The following is a 15,944-nucleotide window of genomic DNA, read 5'->3' on the forward strand; positions in this document are numbered from 1 at the left end:
AGATACACACACAGCATCAATACACTTCAGTGCATGACTCAAGCCAGGTTTTGGAGCCCCTGGAGGGCGTAGCATTTTCTGGGCAGACACTCACTTTCCCTGACAACGTGATGTTATTCCTATAACTGTTGAGCCAAATTCTGCTTCCACTTCCATATGTATGTACTCTACTTTTTTGACAATCTGGTTAATGTTTTTATTTTGTTTACTGTTTTTTTTAATTACATGTATTCACCCAGTGTGTAAGCCTGTGCATAGCCATGCCACGTACATGTGTAGGGACAGCTTTCAGAAGTCTGTCCTCCCCTTGCATCATATGAATCCCAGGGTTTGAACCCAGGCTGTCAGGCTTGGCAGCAAGTACCCTAATTTGCTGACCCATCATGTAGGCTCTGTGTGCCTGTGTGTGTGCGTGTGTGTATGTGTGTGTGTATAAACAGGTTTATTTCTTCTTTTATCATGAGAAAAATGATAGAATGCTGGGGTTCCCGAGTGTGTCACTGCACCTGACTAAACCAATGGCTCAAACGCACAGACAGGATAATTGAGGGAAAATAGTTGTGTTTGTTCAGTGATCGCAGTGGGTTTGAAAGCCGTGTTGTAGCGAATCCATGAGCTGTTTTGCTGATTCACAAGAGAAACAGCTTTACAGTGGGGTTAAACCACTGTTGTAGTGTGTGTGTGTGTTCAAACGGGTGTGTGCACATGTATGTTATGTGTGTCCATGCCTGCAGAGCTCAGAATTCATTGTTCAGTGTCTTCCTTGTTTTGTCTTATTTTTTAAGGCAGTTATAGGCTGGCTAGCCCGTGTGCGCTGGGGCTTTGCCTGTCTGGCCGGCTCCCCCAGCACAGCGGCTGCAGATTTGAGTGCCGCTCCATCACACACACCGCCATCTTTTGTTTGTTTTATTTTTCGAGACAGGATTTCTCCTTGTAACAGTCCTGGCTGTCTCCTGGAACTCACTGGTCTCACCAAACTGGTCTCAAATTCGCAGAGGTCCACCTGCCTCTGCCTCCCGAGCGCTAGGATTAAAGGTGTGCTCCACCACTACCTGGCTATCCAAAACCTGCTGCTATGTGGGTGCTGAAGATGAGAATTCAGGTCCTCATGTTCATCCAGCAGGCACTTTACAGTCAGCCTTCCCCAACCCCCACGGCTGTAATTTAAAGTAGAGAGGAGTATTTTGAGATATCTGCAGTTCTACACTGTGTTGGGAAAATATCTGATCTTATGATAAAGACACCACAACGTGACCATGATAAGCCATCTATATTCATAGTGAAAGGGAATTCAACATTCAGTTGTAGGTTAATGAAAAAAGTACTTTTTTTTTCTAATTTAAATTCACAGATTCCTTCTTTAACCCCCAGGGGATGCAATAACCAAAAGGGGATGTTTCATGCTCCCTCCCTTCCCCCACTTCCCCCACCCCCCCCCCCCCCCACCGCTTTTCTTTAGAGACAGTGCTACTGTGGAGGCCAGGTTGGCTTGTCATCTCTGTTTCCTCCTCCCAAATGCACACTGCCACACCCAGCATGGAATCTTCTTTGTGTGTGTGTGTCAACTGTGACTTCTTTGTTCCAGAAGTTAGAACCCTTTCTAGGTCCTTAGTACTGCAGGAAATCCACAGACGGGGCACTGTGAAACACCTTACACATCGGTGCACATAGTCGGATGGACCCAACCCCATGACAAGACCGAGGCTGTTATCCTAGTGTGTTGTGGTTGAACTGTGTCCCTCAAAAGGACATATTGATGTCTGACCTCTCAGTGCCCTTGAATGTGGCTTTTACTTAGAAACGGAGTCATTCCAGGTGTAATGATTAGATTGAGAGTCTTCTGGAGTGAGATGCTGTCTGAGTCTGGCATGCTTGCAATCCCAGGACCCAGGCAGAAGAGGGAGGAGGAATGCAGGTTCTAGGCTAGCCTGGGCTATATAGTAAGTTCTGGGCTAGCCTGAGCTCTCTAATAGCAAGCTCCGGCCTTGAAAACATGGGCATGGAATATAGTTAAAGGGTCCCGGGTTCAGTCCCCAGGACAAAAGGAAAAGGGAAAAGTCAAACTGAGGCTGGGTTATGTTAGCCCAGTGGCAGCACTGTGTTCTCGGCTCAGCACTGGGGAGGGAGAGCAGGGAAGGGGCCCCGGGGAGAAGGAGAGAGAGAAGGAGGACAGCTGAGTGAAGGCAGACAGACAGACAAGAGCCCCTTGCAGTGCAGACAGAACTCAGAGGGTGGCAGCTTCAGGCTTGGGGGTGCTGAGGAGCCAGCAGGCACCAGTGTGGGACACCTGCCCCTGAGGCTGCAGCCGACACTCAGCCCTGCCATTCCCTGCTTTCAGACTTGCTCTAGCAACGTCGTGGCGGCACCCCAGGACACCGCTTTGGCCTGGTGCCAGCCGGAACAAGTGCTACGTTGGGGCTGGAGGTGGACTGCGCTGGCCTGCGCTGGCCTGCGCTGGCCTGCACGGCTTCCCTCCTGCGCCTTCACGGGTGATTTTTACCCAAGGAGTATAGTTAGTTACCCTGTGATTGCCACAATCCGAGTGTTCCTACCTGCCCCGTGTCGGGCCTTTTAGAAATGTCAAGATCAAGCTGAGCCTCTGGGGATGCGTGGGCAGAGCTGTGGCTTGAAAGGTGGGGGAAGAATGAAGATATTTTGCATCTCATTTCGGGTGAAAGCTTTTCACCCTGGGAAGATGAAAAGCATTTGTTTCAAGTTAGACAAAGAGGCAGGCAGGGGCTTGGGGGGTCACTGGCCTGGGCATCCCAGCTACTTAAAGGATCCAAGGATTAAGTAAAAGAAGACACCGTTACATTAAGGTGTCTTGTGAGTACACATGGGAGGCCTGCGGGATTATGGAGGAGAGCTGCCTCTGCCAGGCACCCAGTGCGTCTGTTGAGTCGACGGTGAGGTGGGACCGCATGCTGTTCTGTCTTGCTTGGGTGAGAGGACATGGATGGACCCTTTGCTCTGTGACTTAAGTGGGATGGATGTGTCAGGACACAGGCGTAGGCACCCCACTACATAGCTGTGGGGCACAGGGAATGAGCCTGGAAGAAACCGAGCAGGGACCTCGGGTCCTCCGGGACAGTTAGGGCACGCTCATCTGTTTACTGGCCTCAAGTCTTCCCCTGAAGGTGACAGGAAAACTCAGTTCCCTACTCTCCTGTGAAGCCTGTGCCAAGTCTAGAAAGGCTCTCGCTGTCGTTCTTTACGTGTCTGTCTCCTCCTCTCCTTATCTGTGCTTAAATACATCGAAATCTTTAAAGCATTGGCTGACCTGAAACTCACTGTGTAGGCCAGGATGTCTATGAATCCATGAAAATTACCTGCCTCTGCCTCCCGATGCTGGCATTAAATGTGTGTATCATCACATCTGGCCATATTTTTTTTTCCAAAAAACAAAACAACTCCTTTTTACTGTGTGTGTAAAAACAGTTGAAAACATTGATGTGGGATTCATAGGGTAACTTGAAGGAACCAGTTTTCTCTTCCTCCATGTGGGGTTGGGGATCAAAATCTGGCCCTCAGGCTTGGCAAGCACCTTTTCCTGCTGAGCCATTTTACCAGCCAGTTAACATCTTTTTATCGTTTTAAAGCTAGATGTAGTAGTTCATGCCTGTAATCCCAGTACTTGGGAGACTGAGCAGGGAAGAGTGACATCAGTTTGAGGCCAGCTTGTGTTGTAGCCTGGGCTACAGGGAGAGTGGGGGAAGGGTAAAATAAAGCAATAACGAATGTTTTTATAAACGCCAACTTTTCTTCATTAGATTGAAAAAATTTCGTTAATTCCAGGTGGCACCCTGCCATGTTAACACACACGTCCCAGAGTGCATCATGCATCCCTCTGCCTGCTGTTTGTTGGTTCCTCTTCTGCAGCTAACTTGCTGTGATGACTTTTCCGGGTCGCCTGTCAGTTTTGACATTTACTGACCTTGGGCCAGATTGTATCATTAATCATTCCTCAAGCGTCAGGGTCCTTTCTGGGTTTCTAGTTGGTGTGAACCACCTTGATGTGGCCAGAGACAGGACACCCAGAGCCGGGTCTAGTCATGGCTGGGGACACTGGGTGTCCAGGAGGCGAGGCGGCTAGCCAGCCTTGTTTTGTGGGCTGTGGTGTGTTGCTTCTTTGAGGGTGTGCCAAATATCAGCATGTTCTGATACTGTGCTAGTGCAGGGACACGGAGGACATCTCCAGAGTTGTCTTCCTAGGGACAGCAGAGACAACCTGGAGGAGACAGAAAGCAAGGTGGGGTCAGTCCAAATGTTGGCTAGGAAGAAGCTACAGAGAAGATGGGGCTGGCTATCTGTGGGAAGACAACAGGAAGAAAGTGTCCCAGGTAAAGGGCAGTGAGCTGGGTCAGTGGGTAAAGCCTAATTAAACACACACAAACATACACAGAGAGAGAGAGAGAATAATAACTTTAAAATTTTTTAAACATGGGCCTGAGGAGATGGCTCAATGGCTAAACCCTTGCTGTACAAGGATGTGGACTTGAATCCAGATCCCCAAGACCCATATAAACACTAAATGAGCCTGCCCCCCCCCCCATTATTCTGGCCTTGGAAGGAGAATCACAGGTGGAGTTAATGGAGATGGTGAGCCCCAGAGTAAGTTGACTAGGGAGGCCAGGCATATTCCGTAAGCTCTGGGTGTGAGAGGTCGGCCTACTGAATAAGGCAGAGGAACAACAGAGGATGTGCATGCATGTGCTTGTGTACATGTGCACACATACATGTGCTCACGCACATATGTGTACACACATGCTTGCATACATGTGCACACACATGTGCTCATGTACATGTGCACACATACATGTGCTCACAAGCCAGCTTGTGGTGGCACGTGTCCTTGATCCCAGCACTTGGGAGGCAGAGGCAGGTGGATCTTTGAGTTAGAAGCCAGCCTGGTCTACAGAGTGAGTTCCAGGACAGCCAGAATTACACAGTGAGATCTTAGTCTCCAAACAACAGAAAATGTCCTAGGTGAAAGGATGTGGGAGACAAGGCCGAGCACCTGGGATGTGTCTAAATTCTAGTGCCCAAAATCTGGTCTTTTAAAGGAATGTGGTAATAGATAAAACTCCAGGCTTATTCATGGACTCTCTTGAGCACAGTGTGGGGTCCCGCCCCCCCGGCCCCGGGGTAGTGTGGAGCCACGGGCGTTTTTTGAGCACACTCTGACCTATGCTACTAAGGAAGATCTCTCTGGTTCCACAGGAAGGGTTTGGGTGTGAGCCAAAGTCTGGTTAGGAAAGCATTGCTAGAGTGTTGGCAAGAGAAGGGGCAGCACCTGGAGCCGAGGAGGAAGAGGGGAGTTTCCCCAAGCTGGCAGATCTGGCAGTGATGACAGGGAAAAGTTAGGCAGGCTTCCATGGGGCTCTTTTCTCTCTTGAATCCTCAGGTCATTCCAAGATGCTTCTGAGTGAGCCTGCTCCTGGGTTCAGGGCTGGTCTTAGAGGCCTCCAAGCCTCCTGTCTGAGTCTTCCTTCCTCCCAGCGCAGCCTGACAGGTGGGGATGTTAATGTTTGGGCTCTCCTCATTTGGTAGCCATCATCCTGTTTCTTGTATCATAGTAACAGAGCAGATGTCAGGGCCCGTTGCTAAGGACTCCTGGATATTAATGCCTGGGTATAGAGTCAAGGGCTTTCCAGCAGTGCCCAAGGCCTCAGCAAGCACTAGTATAGGCACAAGTATTCTTTTCTTTGTCCCAGCTTTTCCTCCCTCCCTGAGGGGTCCCCCGACCCCATCTCCTCTCTCACCCTCAGCCTATGCACAGCTGCCTATCTTGAGGGTGACAGACTTGACAATAGCAAGCGTGCCCCCACTCTCCCTCCCCCACCAGGACAGACATGACTAATGGATCACAGCATTCTTCTATGGGGGCTGGATGGGGAAGCCCTCTGCGTGCTGGCTCAGATTCTGCACTCAGAATGAGGCCTCTTTCCCAGTCTCCCAAAAACTACCTCCTACCCCTGCTTCTTGGGGCTTGTCTTTTGTCATGTGACCTTTATCTCGCATTTACTTCCTCCACCTAGACTTTCGATTTTTCCACAAGTGGAAAATCAAACCTGAGCTGGTAAGGGGTTTGATTGGCAGTTCAGGTCAAGTCCAAAGGTTTTATTTGCTAAATACTATTAGTATGTGTTATGTGTTGCTACATTAATATGCAAAACAACCATCCTAGACTCTGCGGTTCAACACAACCGTTTTTCAACCTTCCTGAACCTTTCTGCCTGGTGGTTCTGCCACCCACGCTGGGCCTTGTGTTTTATCTAAGCGCCATGTGACTCTTTAAGTGGCCATGAGGAGGCACAGCCTGCACTGGCTGGGGCCAATGGTGGGAAGGACTTTGTAGAAGGGGGCAACCTCTTCTCCCTTTTGCACAAATCCTCTTGGTTTGCCTACTTGTTTTTATGGTACTGGGGGTGAAACCAGGGCCGTTTCAATCACTTTACCATTGAGCCACACCCTAGCCCTTACTCCTTTTATAGAACATCCTACTGGCCAGCTGGTGCAGTACCTGCCTAGGCCCATCGACCAAGATGCTGAAACAGCACCAATCCTACCAACTCCGAGCTAAGGAGCCCAGAAGCCTTTTGTTTTAAGTAGATGCAAAGATTTGCGAAGAGGGGGACTTTGTGGGAGTCATTTACTCTTGAACCCACTAATTGAAGATCTATAGGTAGGCCCTTCAGAAAACACAACATTGACATTAGGCTGACGGGACCCTGCTGCTTCCAACAGATGTCCCCTGATGGACAATTCTAGACACACTTCTGAGAGAGCAGGCAAGAGGCCCACAGTTCACAGCCTTGAGTGGCTGTGAACTCTGCTGTAGCTAAGCTGACTCAAAATGTGTTTCCCAAAAAATGCCTGTTCCACATCTCTTTTGAGAATTTATCCTGAGGAACTCATCAGAGATGGCCACCAGGATGGATCTCTCCAGACACCCACTTTTGTGTTGAGTATACAGAGAAAACTCGGAAGTCACCAGTGTGTCCCGGATGATGGAGCATGTCTAGAATACTCAGTTGTCATAGTTATAATGTCAGGGAACTTTGGAAAGCACAGCATATAGTGGTAACCTGAATAAACAAGGTAGGCAATAAGAACCCAGTTTTACTTAAAATCTGTGTATAACACCCTCGGACACCTCATAAGGCCCTTACTCTGTTAAGATGCCGAGCATTGTCTTGGGGGAGGAGGGAGGGTGTTGAGGCGAGGGGGCATGTCATGCATGGCATTCACATGTGACAGTCGGAGGACAACTTGCGGGAGGTGGTTCTCTCCATCCTCTGGCTCCTAGGTATCAAACAGGTTGTCAGGTTTGAAAGCAAACACCTTTTCCCACTAAAAACAACTCTGCGGCTCTTGCTTTCTCTTTATCACACAACAGCCCTTGGAGGCCAGGGCATGACGTTCTCAATGGGACAAGTCCCTGGGGATGTGGGCAGTGGACCCCCGGGATGACCAACTTTTGAATTTGGAGAGATCCTGATCTCTCGACAACAGTGTTTGCTTTTACAGATCTTGCTCAGAGAGTTGGCGGGGGCTTATGAACCTTCTGTCCCCTAGGAATTTTCTCAAGGAGTTAGCATAAGCCACTCCTGTCCCTACCTGCCCCTCAGCACGCTGTAGCCTCCCTGAAGGGCCTCTGAGAATGTCTACTGGATGCAGTTTCTGCTCAGCTTGTCTCACCCAGCATGGGATGAGAGACGCAAGGAGGCAGCTGCCTCCCTGCAAAGGACCCATGGGTGCCTCAGCCCCTCCCCAGGGAAATCAGCCGAGCTGTCAGAGCCACCCACTGCCACGTGGCAGCCAACCCACGAGGAATCTTGAGAAATAAACTGCCTATGAACCAACCAGCTGCAAAGCCTGGCTAGAACCTGTCCTGTCGGCTTTTTGCACATCTGGGTTTTTGACTCAGTGTCTCTTATTTGGGAAGAGCCGTCTCTCCATGAAATACAGCTCAGCTTAGCAGGTAATGCTGCAGCAGACCCGTGCTGGGCAACAAGGGATAGAGAGGAGAGGACACAGGGCCCCAGGAGCCACAGTGTAGGGGGAGAGAGGATAGAGATGTCATTGTAGCCAGGCAAGGACCCCTGAGCCAGTCTCCAGGGTTGAGATCCCTCCCCCAGCGGCAGTCTTGACTTGGGTCCTTGGATGTGCACAGCTATCGTACATGTTACACACTTCCACCCTTACACACTTACCTCTACGGCCTTGCCTGTCACAGCTAAGACGACCTTAGAGAACCTGTGCACGCACACACTCTCTGTGTGATTAATAGAGGAAGAGACCAGAGTCCCACACAGCCATCTTTCTGTCCAGTCTAGTTCTACCCTTCTTCCTGGATAGGCAGGCAGCGTTACCCTCCTGCTTCCTTCTCTTTTGTGAACCCTTGTTTTGTTCCCTCATAAGTTATCAACAAATAGGCAGGGCACACATTTAACACACACAGTGCTGTTGGAAGCTGGGAGGCCCCAATTCCATGTGTGTGGAGGGGCTTTGAGTGTGCACACTAGGCAGGTTCGCTACCACTGAGATACACTACTAGCCTTTGGTTTTGTTTTGTTTGTTGTTGTTTTTTTGAGATCTTTCTAACTATCCCAGGCTGGCCTTGAACTCTTAAGGATGTGTGGGCTGTAACCCTCCCTGAGGCCCTCAGTGAGGAGCAGGGCAGACATGTCAGGTGGTGTGTAGTACAGTTCAGCAGAGAAGTGCTTAGGTAGTGGGGGGATGGGGAGCATGGTGAGGCTCGACTGCCAAGTCAGGGGGCTGGCAGCTAGCTCAGCCAGAAGAGGTTTGGCACACCCGAGCTGGCTCTTTGGCAGGTTCCTAAAATGGACCTCCTCAGAGTTGCACTTCCTGTCCCCCATCTGTCCCGAGGCCGCTCTGTGTGAAGGACAGACAGCTGTGCTTGCGGAGGTGCTAGCCGCAGCCTAGGGTAGGGACGGCGGCCCCTGTGTTCTTGTCTCTGACCTTCCTTCTGAACCACCTCTGAGTATGCGCACTGTGGACTTACCGTCCAAGCAACCCTGCCCAGCTCGTGCCGTGACCCCCTGCTCCGGAAGTAACGTCACTCCATCTCTCCTGACCTCCCCATAGACTGTAGTTCTGTCTGTCTTACAGTGGCTCCCGTCTCTCTATCCTGTGGACTGGGCTGGCTCAGGGGGTTCCATCTAGGGTCCTCTGTCCCTGGACCCGCCAGTAGCCATGTCATACACCCACTGTGAGACTCAGGGCAGCCTACTGGCCATCCATCCCTCGAGTACCATCAGGAGACAGCCCCCGGGAGGACCACTGACTTGTCCTGCACCTTTAGGAAATTTGCATGAGCACCATTTTTTGTTTGCTTTTGCTTCTATTTGCTTCTGTGGACCTTTTCTTCCAATTTCCTCACTGCCATAAAGGCCGCCCTCTGTGCTTAGATGGGAGGTGACAGAAGGTGGGGAACAGAGCCCTCCACAGGTAACCGCGTGGTCCTCTCATGGCCTCTCTACCCTCTTTCTGATCTAACAGGAAAGAATACTGATTAGGTTAGGAAGGGCAGAACAGAATGGCCCATGGGCTGAACAGACTACATAGATTTGTAGCGGGTCAGCAGACAGCTGTGTGGAAGTCTAAGGGTTCCCTGCCTTGTGGTCCCCAAAGCTGTGGCCCTGGGGTGTAACCTGAAGGCAGTGCGTTCATTCCCTAGAGATGTTTTAGGGGTTGGCTTGAAGCTCTGAGGAGCTCTCTTCCGTTCTCTGCCGTCACAGAAGTAAGGATGTCAATACCAGGTCCTTCTCCAGTTTCCCTGATTGTCCTCCCTGCTCATCCTGCCACGGGCTTCAGGTCAGAAGCTTCTGCAGAAAGTTAAGGTGTTCCCAGTGCAGAGCCCCAAGTTTCCCTGGCTTGCTTCTGTCTCCCAGGGTCACCCTGACTACACCTCTGCCTCTGTACAGTGGCCAGCAGAGCACAGGGGGGCACCTCCCTGTTGTGTCCAGTCACAGAACTGGGCTGTGAGACTCGGGGTTGCTGTCCTGGACACTGGTCTGGGCATAGCGCCCCCTGCAGGTTAGAGGCAGAGCTGGGCAGCCTGTGTAGAACCTTTGCCCTTCCATGTCTTAACACTTGCAGAATGTTAGAAGGGGAAAAAAAGAACATATGAGTCACGTGTTCTAAATATTTACTTTGAGCAGAGTGTACCGCATTTCACACTTCTGTAGCAGTGTGACCACGCCGTTCACAAGCTAACAGAAACCGAAACAAAAATAACAACCCCACAGTGCACTAGGAGCTAGGAATGGGGCACAGACAGGTTTAAGTTTTTTAATGGGCACGGCAATCCTATTGCATTGGATTTATTTGGAGGAACAGCACATGCTACAGTATGCCTGTGGAGGTCAGAGGACAGCCCGAGGGAGCTAGTTCTCTCCTTCTACCACACGGGGCCTGGGGGCACCTTTATGTGATGAGTCGGCTCTCCATCCTTGAACTAGTCTTATTTGCGCCTCCCTGTTTTTCTGGACTATATTAGCTCCATTTGGGAGAAGGTCCAGAGGTGCCTGGCTTGCCCATGGAGCCCATATGCCTGGCTGAATGGGGATCTTACATGAAATGTGGATCAAGGTCGGATGTCAAGTTCACCTGAAGCTCAGGTGCATAGACCTGTGGGGCGACAGTGTGTGACCGCCAGGTAGCTTCAGCCCATACACTGCCCCCTGGTGGTCATCATGGACATGGGCTACGTTGGCCTGGAAAAGCAATTCTCTAAGCGTGGTTCAGGGATCCCTGAGGGTCCCCAACACTTTTCAGAGACCCCTAAGACCAAAACTATTTCTCCTCACCATGTGACCTTTGGCCTCTTCCACAAACATTGAGAAACAGGAAGTACTCAGATGTGGCTTCAGAAGCTGGGCTGGAACTAGTTTTTAAGCGAGTGCCATCTGTTGAGTTTCAGTGCGGAAAAGCACACACCATTATCTGGGAAAGCTATTAGACGACTCCTCCGCCTTCCAGCCATCCTCCACAGCCGCGAGAGCCTGGGTGTCTTCCATGTGCTTCACCGGAACAACAGCTCAAAGGTTAAAAGAAAAGGCCGACAAGAATGCCCAGCTGTCTTTAAACCCCAAATCAAAGTGAACTGTAAAAATATAAAAGCAATCTCTTTAATTGGAATTTTTAGATTTCTCAGTAAAATATCAATAGATGTAACTCATATTTTGGAATATTCAAAAGTTTACATTTATTTTTCATCATGTGTGTAAGATGATGTGTACCACAGCACAACTCTCTGGAGTTGGTTCTCGTCATCCACCAGATGTGGGTCCTGGGGATTTGAACTTGGGTCATCAGTCAGGCTCGTGCAGAGAACTCTTTACCTCTTGAACCGTCTCACTAACCCCCAGAGATTGTTTTGTGATATCTATTGGAATTATCACCCTGTCTAATGCCAGAATATTTCATCAGCCCACAAAGAAACCCTAAAGCCGTTAGCTGTCACTGTCCTCCTGTGCCAACTAATGACTGCTAATCTCCTATCTACCCATAAATTTGCCCGCCGTTCCGGACACGTCCATAACCAGCCTCATTCAGTATGTGATCTCTTGTACAAGCCTGGCTTTTCCACTTAGCTTCATGTTTTCAGGGTTCAACCATGTTAGAGCAGGTGGAGAACTCTTTCATAGCGAACTAACATTCTGATGTATGGACAGGGCGCACGTTATACCTTTATTAGCTGGTGGATTTTTAGCTGCTCCTGCTGTAGGGGCTGTCAGGAATAACGTGACTAAGAATGTTTGTACACATGTGTTTGTGAGGACATATGTTCTCAGTCCATTGTAGTTGACATCTAGGACAGCTGAGTTGTTGAGTCATGTGGCAAGTCTGTGGTTAACATATTGAGGAAATAGCAAACACATTTCCAACCTCGCTGTTTTTCCCCTCTACTTAATTCAATTACACAACTTTATTGGTAGCACGTAAACATACATTTCTTTATTGTTTTAATTGCGCTATACATTTTCTCCTCTTCCCTCCCTTCCTCCCCTGTCCCCTTCTACCCTTTCCTGGGACCCCCCACACTCCCAATTTACTCAGGAGATCTTGTCTTTTTACCCTTCTTATTTAGATCCATGTGTGTCTCTTAAGGTCATCTTTGTTGTCTAGGTTCTCTGGGGTTGTGGACTGTAGGCTTGTTTTTCTTTGCTTTATGTCTAATAATTTCTTACGGATGAGTACATATTACGTTTGTCTTTCTGGGTCTGGGTTACCTCACTCAATATGTTTTCTTCTAGATCCATTCATTTGCCTGCAAATTTCAAGATGTCATTTTTTTTTACCGCTGAATAGTACTTCATTGTATAAATGTACCACATTTTCTTTATCCATTCTTCATTTGAGAGGCATCTAGGTTGTTTCCAGGTTCTGGATATTACGAGTAATGCTGCTATGAACATAGTTGAGCATATGTCCTTGTGGAATGATTGAGCATCCTTTGGGTATATACCCAAAAGTGGTATTGCTGGATCTTGAGGTAGATTGTTTCCTAATTTTCTGAGAAATTGACATTCCGATTTCCAAAGCAGCTGTACAAGTTTGCACTCCCAACAGCAATTCAGGAGTGTTCCCCTTACCCCAAATCCTCTCCAGCATAAGCTGTCATCAGTGTTTTTGATCTTGGCCATTCTGACAGGTGTAAGATGGAATCTCAGAGTTGTTTTGATTCGTATTTCTCTGATGGCTAAGGATGTTGAGCATTTCCTGAAGTGTCTTTCAGCCACTGAGATTTTTCTGCTGAGCGCTCTCTGCAAACATTAATTTTTAGCACGTTGCTATGACGTAAGGAAATTGTATTGAACAGGGAGGAGGACCTCGTAGCAGTCACTCTCCTGCCAAGCCCATTGTGTGTTCACATATGTGTACTGCATGCATGCAGTGCCTATGGCAGCCAGAAGAGGGCACCAGACCCCCTGAGAGTGGACTTGTCGACTCCTGTAAACTGCCCTGTTAGTGCTGGGAATTGAACTTGGGTCCTCTGGAAGATCAGCCAGTCCTCTTAACTACTGAACCATTTCTTCAGCTTTCCCCCTTAATAATTTTTTATAGAATATAAATGGATTCTGAATCTGCAGTGGACTGGACTGGATTCACTTAAAGCTCATCCTTGCGCACACTGACCCAAGTTCATCTCTTTTCCTCCCCAACATGTGCACACACACAAAAGTGCACATGCACACACACACTCTCTCACACTCGCTCCCTTTAGAAGGCACAGACAACATCTTTGTAATAAACAGTCTGAGTTAGTCCTCTGTTCAGTAACGCACAGAAAGCCAGCTCAAGGGTCCCTTCCCTGCAGAATTTTCAAGAATAGCCTTGTGGACAGTGACTTTTAAAACTGCCTAGTGGAGGTGCTGGTGCCTCCTTAGGCCTTGGCCTCGGAAGAACCACTGTGGCTTTGGTGGGGACCTCTTAGGGAGCAGAGCATAGCACTGTGAGCTGCCTTTCCAATCCCACGGGGGAAGGCGGAGAATCATGGGTTTGCCTTGGTGTCTTGCAGTCTCCTCATGGGCTGGCCCTTGGGGGGGTGCACTGTGTGAGAAAGGGCAGGGGTTGGATGCCCCGCGGGCTGCAACGAAAGTTGCTGAGATGACAATTAAGATGGTCATCAATCTGGCTGCAGGGCAAGGCCAGTTCAGGTACCCTCTCCACTATTGCTTAGGGTCTTAGCTGGGGTCATCCTGTGGATTCCTGGGAATTTCCCTAATGCTAGGGTTCTCACTAGTCCCACAATGGTTCCCTCAATCAAGAAATCTCTTTCCTTGCTGTCCCTCTCTGCCTTCCCCCATCTCAGCCAATATATTCCCTCATGTTCTCCTCCCCACTTCCCTTCTCCTCTCCCTCTCCCCTCCCACCCCTGCTTCTCACCACCCCATGCTCCCAATTTTCTCAGGAGTTCTTGTCTATTTCCCCTTCCTAGGGGAATCCATGTATATCTCTCTTAGGGTTCTCCTTATTACCTAGATTTTCTGGGGATTTTGGACTATATGCTGGTTATCCTTTGCTTTACGTCTAATAATCCAGCAACTGATGGAAGCAGAGGCAGAGATCCACAGCCAGCTCCCAGAGTCCAGTTGAAGAGAGGGAGGAGCGATAATATGAGCAAAGGGGTCAAGACCATGATGGGGATACCCACAGAAACAACTACCCTGAGCTAATGGGAGTTCACTGACTCCAGACTGTCCGACGGGGAGCTTGCAGAGTCCCAAACTAGGGCCTTGGAATGAGGGTGACAGTTGTGTGCCTCGGGCTACTGGCAGTGGGACCAGGATTAATCCTTACAGTTTGAACTGGCTTTTTGGAGCCCATTCTCTTTGGAGGAATGTATATATAAGATATAAGGGGAGAGGGCCTTGGTCCTGCCTTAAAGTGACATGCCAGACTGTTGACTCCACATGGGAAGTCTTACCTTCTCTGAGAAGTGGATACAGGGTGGGGTGGATAGAAGGTGGGGGGAGCAGAAGGGGGAAGGGAGAGGAAACTGGGATTGGTATGTAAAATGAGAAAAGATGGTTTTTTAAAAAAAATACAAAAAGTTGCTGAGTGCATACCTTCTCCTCGTCGTCTTTCTGATTCTTGCCCTCTGGATGTCCCTTCTGCTCTGGGCTCTTTGTCATGTGATGTACCTGGCCACCTAGTCCAGGAGCTTTGCCGAAGGCCCTTGCTGGAGGAGGGAGTACAGTGGTCAGTGGGACCCCGCCTGCCATCAGCTCCCGGCCACTGACGTGCTCTTTCCTGTCCTCCTTGTCTCAGATGTGACTCCCACCTCGGGCTGTGCTCCCTGCCATGGCCGACACCATCTTCAGCAGTGGAAATGACCAGTGGGTTTGCCCCAACGATCGGCAGCTTGCTCTGCGAGCCAAGTAAGTAGTTCGTGGCGTGCAGGGTGGCCCTTCCTTCCCCACCTGCTGCCGTCCTCCCAGGCCTTTGCAAGGTTTCTTCCCAGAAGGACGTCTGGAGAGAGACGGCTGGCACGTGCACACCACTCTTGGCCCACGCTCATTTATTACCCATGGTGTAGAACTGACTTGTCCCCATTTCGCAGGAAAGGAAAGTGAGGCCTGAACGTCTTGCCCATGTCACTGATGAGCGGCTGGGTTGGGACCCACATCTGAGTTAGCTGATCCCAAACCTGTGCTCTAACACAGCAACCCACAGGGAACAGGGCCTCCCCATTGGCTCTGCTACTGTCCCTGATGTCCTAGTGGGACAACACGGAGCACAGGCTTGTTCCCTGAATGAATGGATCTCTTTGGCAGGGACCGTAGCTAGTCCACAGCATCACTCCTTACCCTTAGCAGGCTTTCTGTCCCTCTGTGGTTCCCTTGTTCCCTATGGGGTGGGGTGGGGGGGTGTTTTGATTTTCCTGTTAACCCTCAGCCTAGTGACCATTCGGTTCCAGTTAGGTCTGCTCCCCACCACACCCCACACACACTGTGCACCTGTCACTGAGCCTTCCAGATGTCCTCTTGCCTCCTAGTCTCTTTCAGCTCTCTGGTGGGTGCTGTCCCCGGCTCTGATAGGCAAGGAGCACCCTGCAGCTGTTAGGCTGTGCCTGTACCAGGAGCCAGCATCTCCCAACTGGGACCAAGTTTAAGAAATTTGCAATTAGACAGTATGAGCCTGCAGGGGACAGGGCTGAGACATCAAAGGCAGACAGAGAAGCTAATCTGAACTGCTCAGGAAGAGTGGTGTCACGTGTCACGTGTGAGCATCCTTGCTTCGCAGCTGACTTGTTCCTCTCCTCTGGGTGCCTCAGCACCCCACACACAGGGAGAGTGACGAGGGATGCGCATGGTCCCTCTTACCTAATAGAGATTAGGTAAGATGCCAGGCTGTTGCTGTGTCCTCCCTGGTAGGGCCCAGCTGTCCCTTGACCCTCCAGTGTCCCCTTC

General features: G+C 49.9%; 1 protein-coding gene across 7 annotated transcripts in view; it reads left to right on the forward strand.

The window, feature by feature from the left end:
- Window positions 1-15,944, forward strand: part of Rph3al (rabphilin 3A like (without C2 domains)) — a 140,192-nt gene that overhangs the window by 46,092 nt on the left and 78,156 nt on the right. For all 7 annotated transcript variants that reach the window (XM_050128853.1, XM_050128857.1, XM_050128859.1 and 4 more), the window contains exon 2: window positions 14,803-14,912. In XM_050128853.1, coding sequence (XP_049984810.1) covers window positions 14,836-14,912 — 77 coding nt within the window. In that variant the 5' untranslated portion in view covers window positions 14,803-14,835. The remainder of the gene's footprint in view (window positions 1-14,802; window positions 14,913-15,944) is intronic.

Source organism: Alexandromys fortis, unplaced genomic scaffold, assembly GCF_014885135.2.
Source record: "Alexandromys fortis isolate MF-2015 unplaced genomic scaffold, M_Fortis_MF-2015_v1.1 scaffold_80, whole genome shotgun sequence".
Taxonomy (NCBI): Eukaryota; Metazoa; Chordata; class Mammalia; order Rodentia; family Cricetidae; genus Alexandromys; species Alexandromys fortis.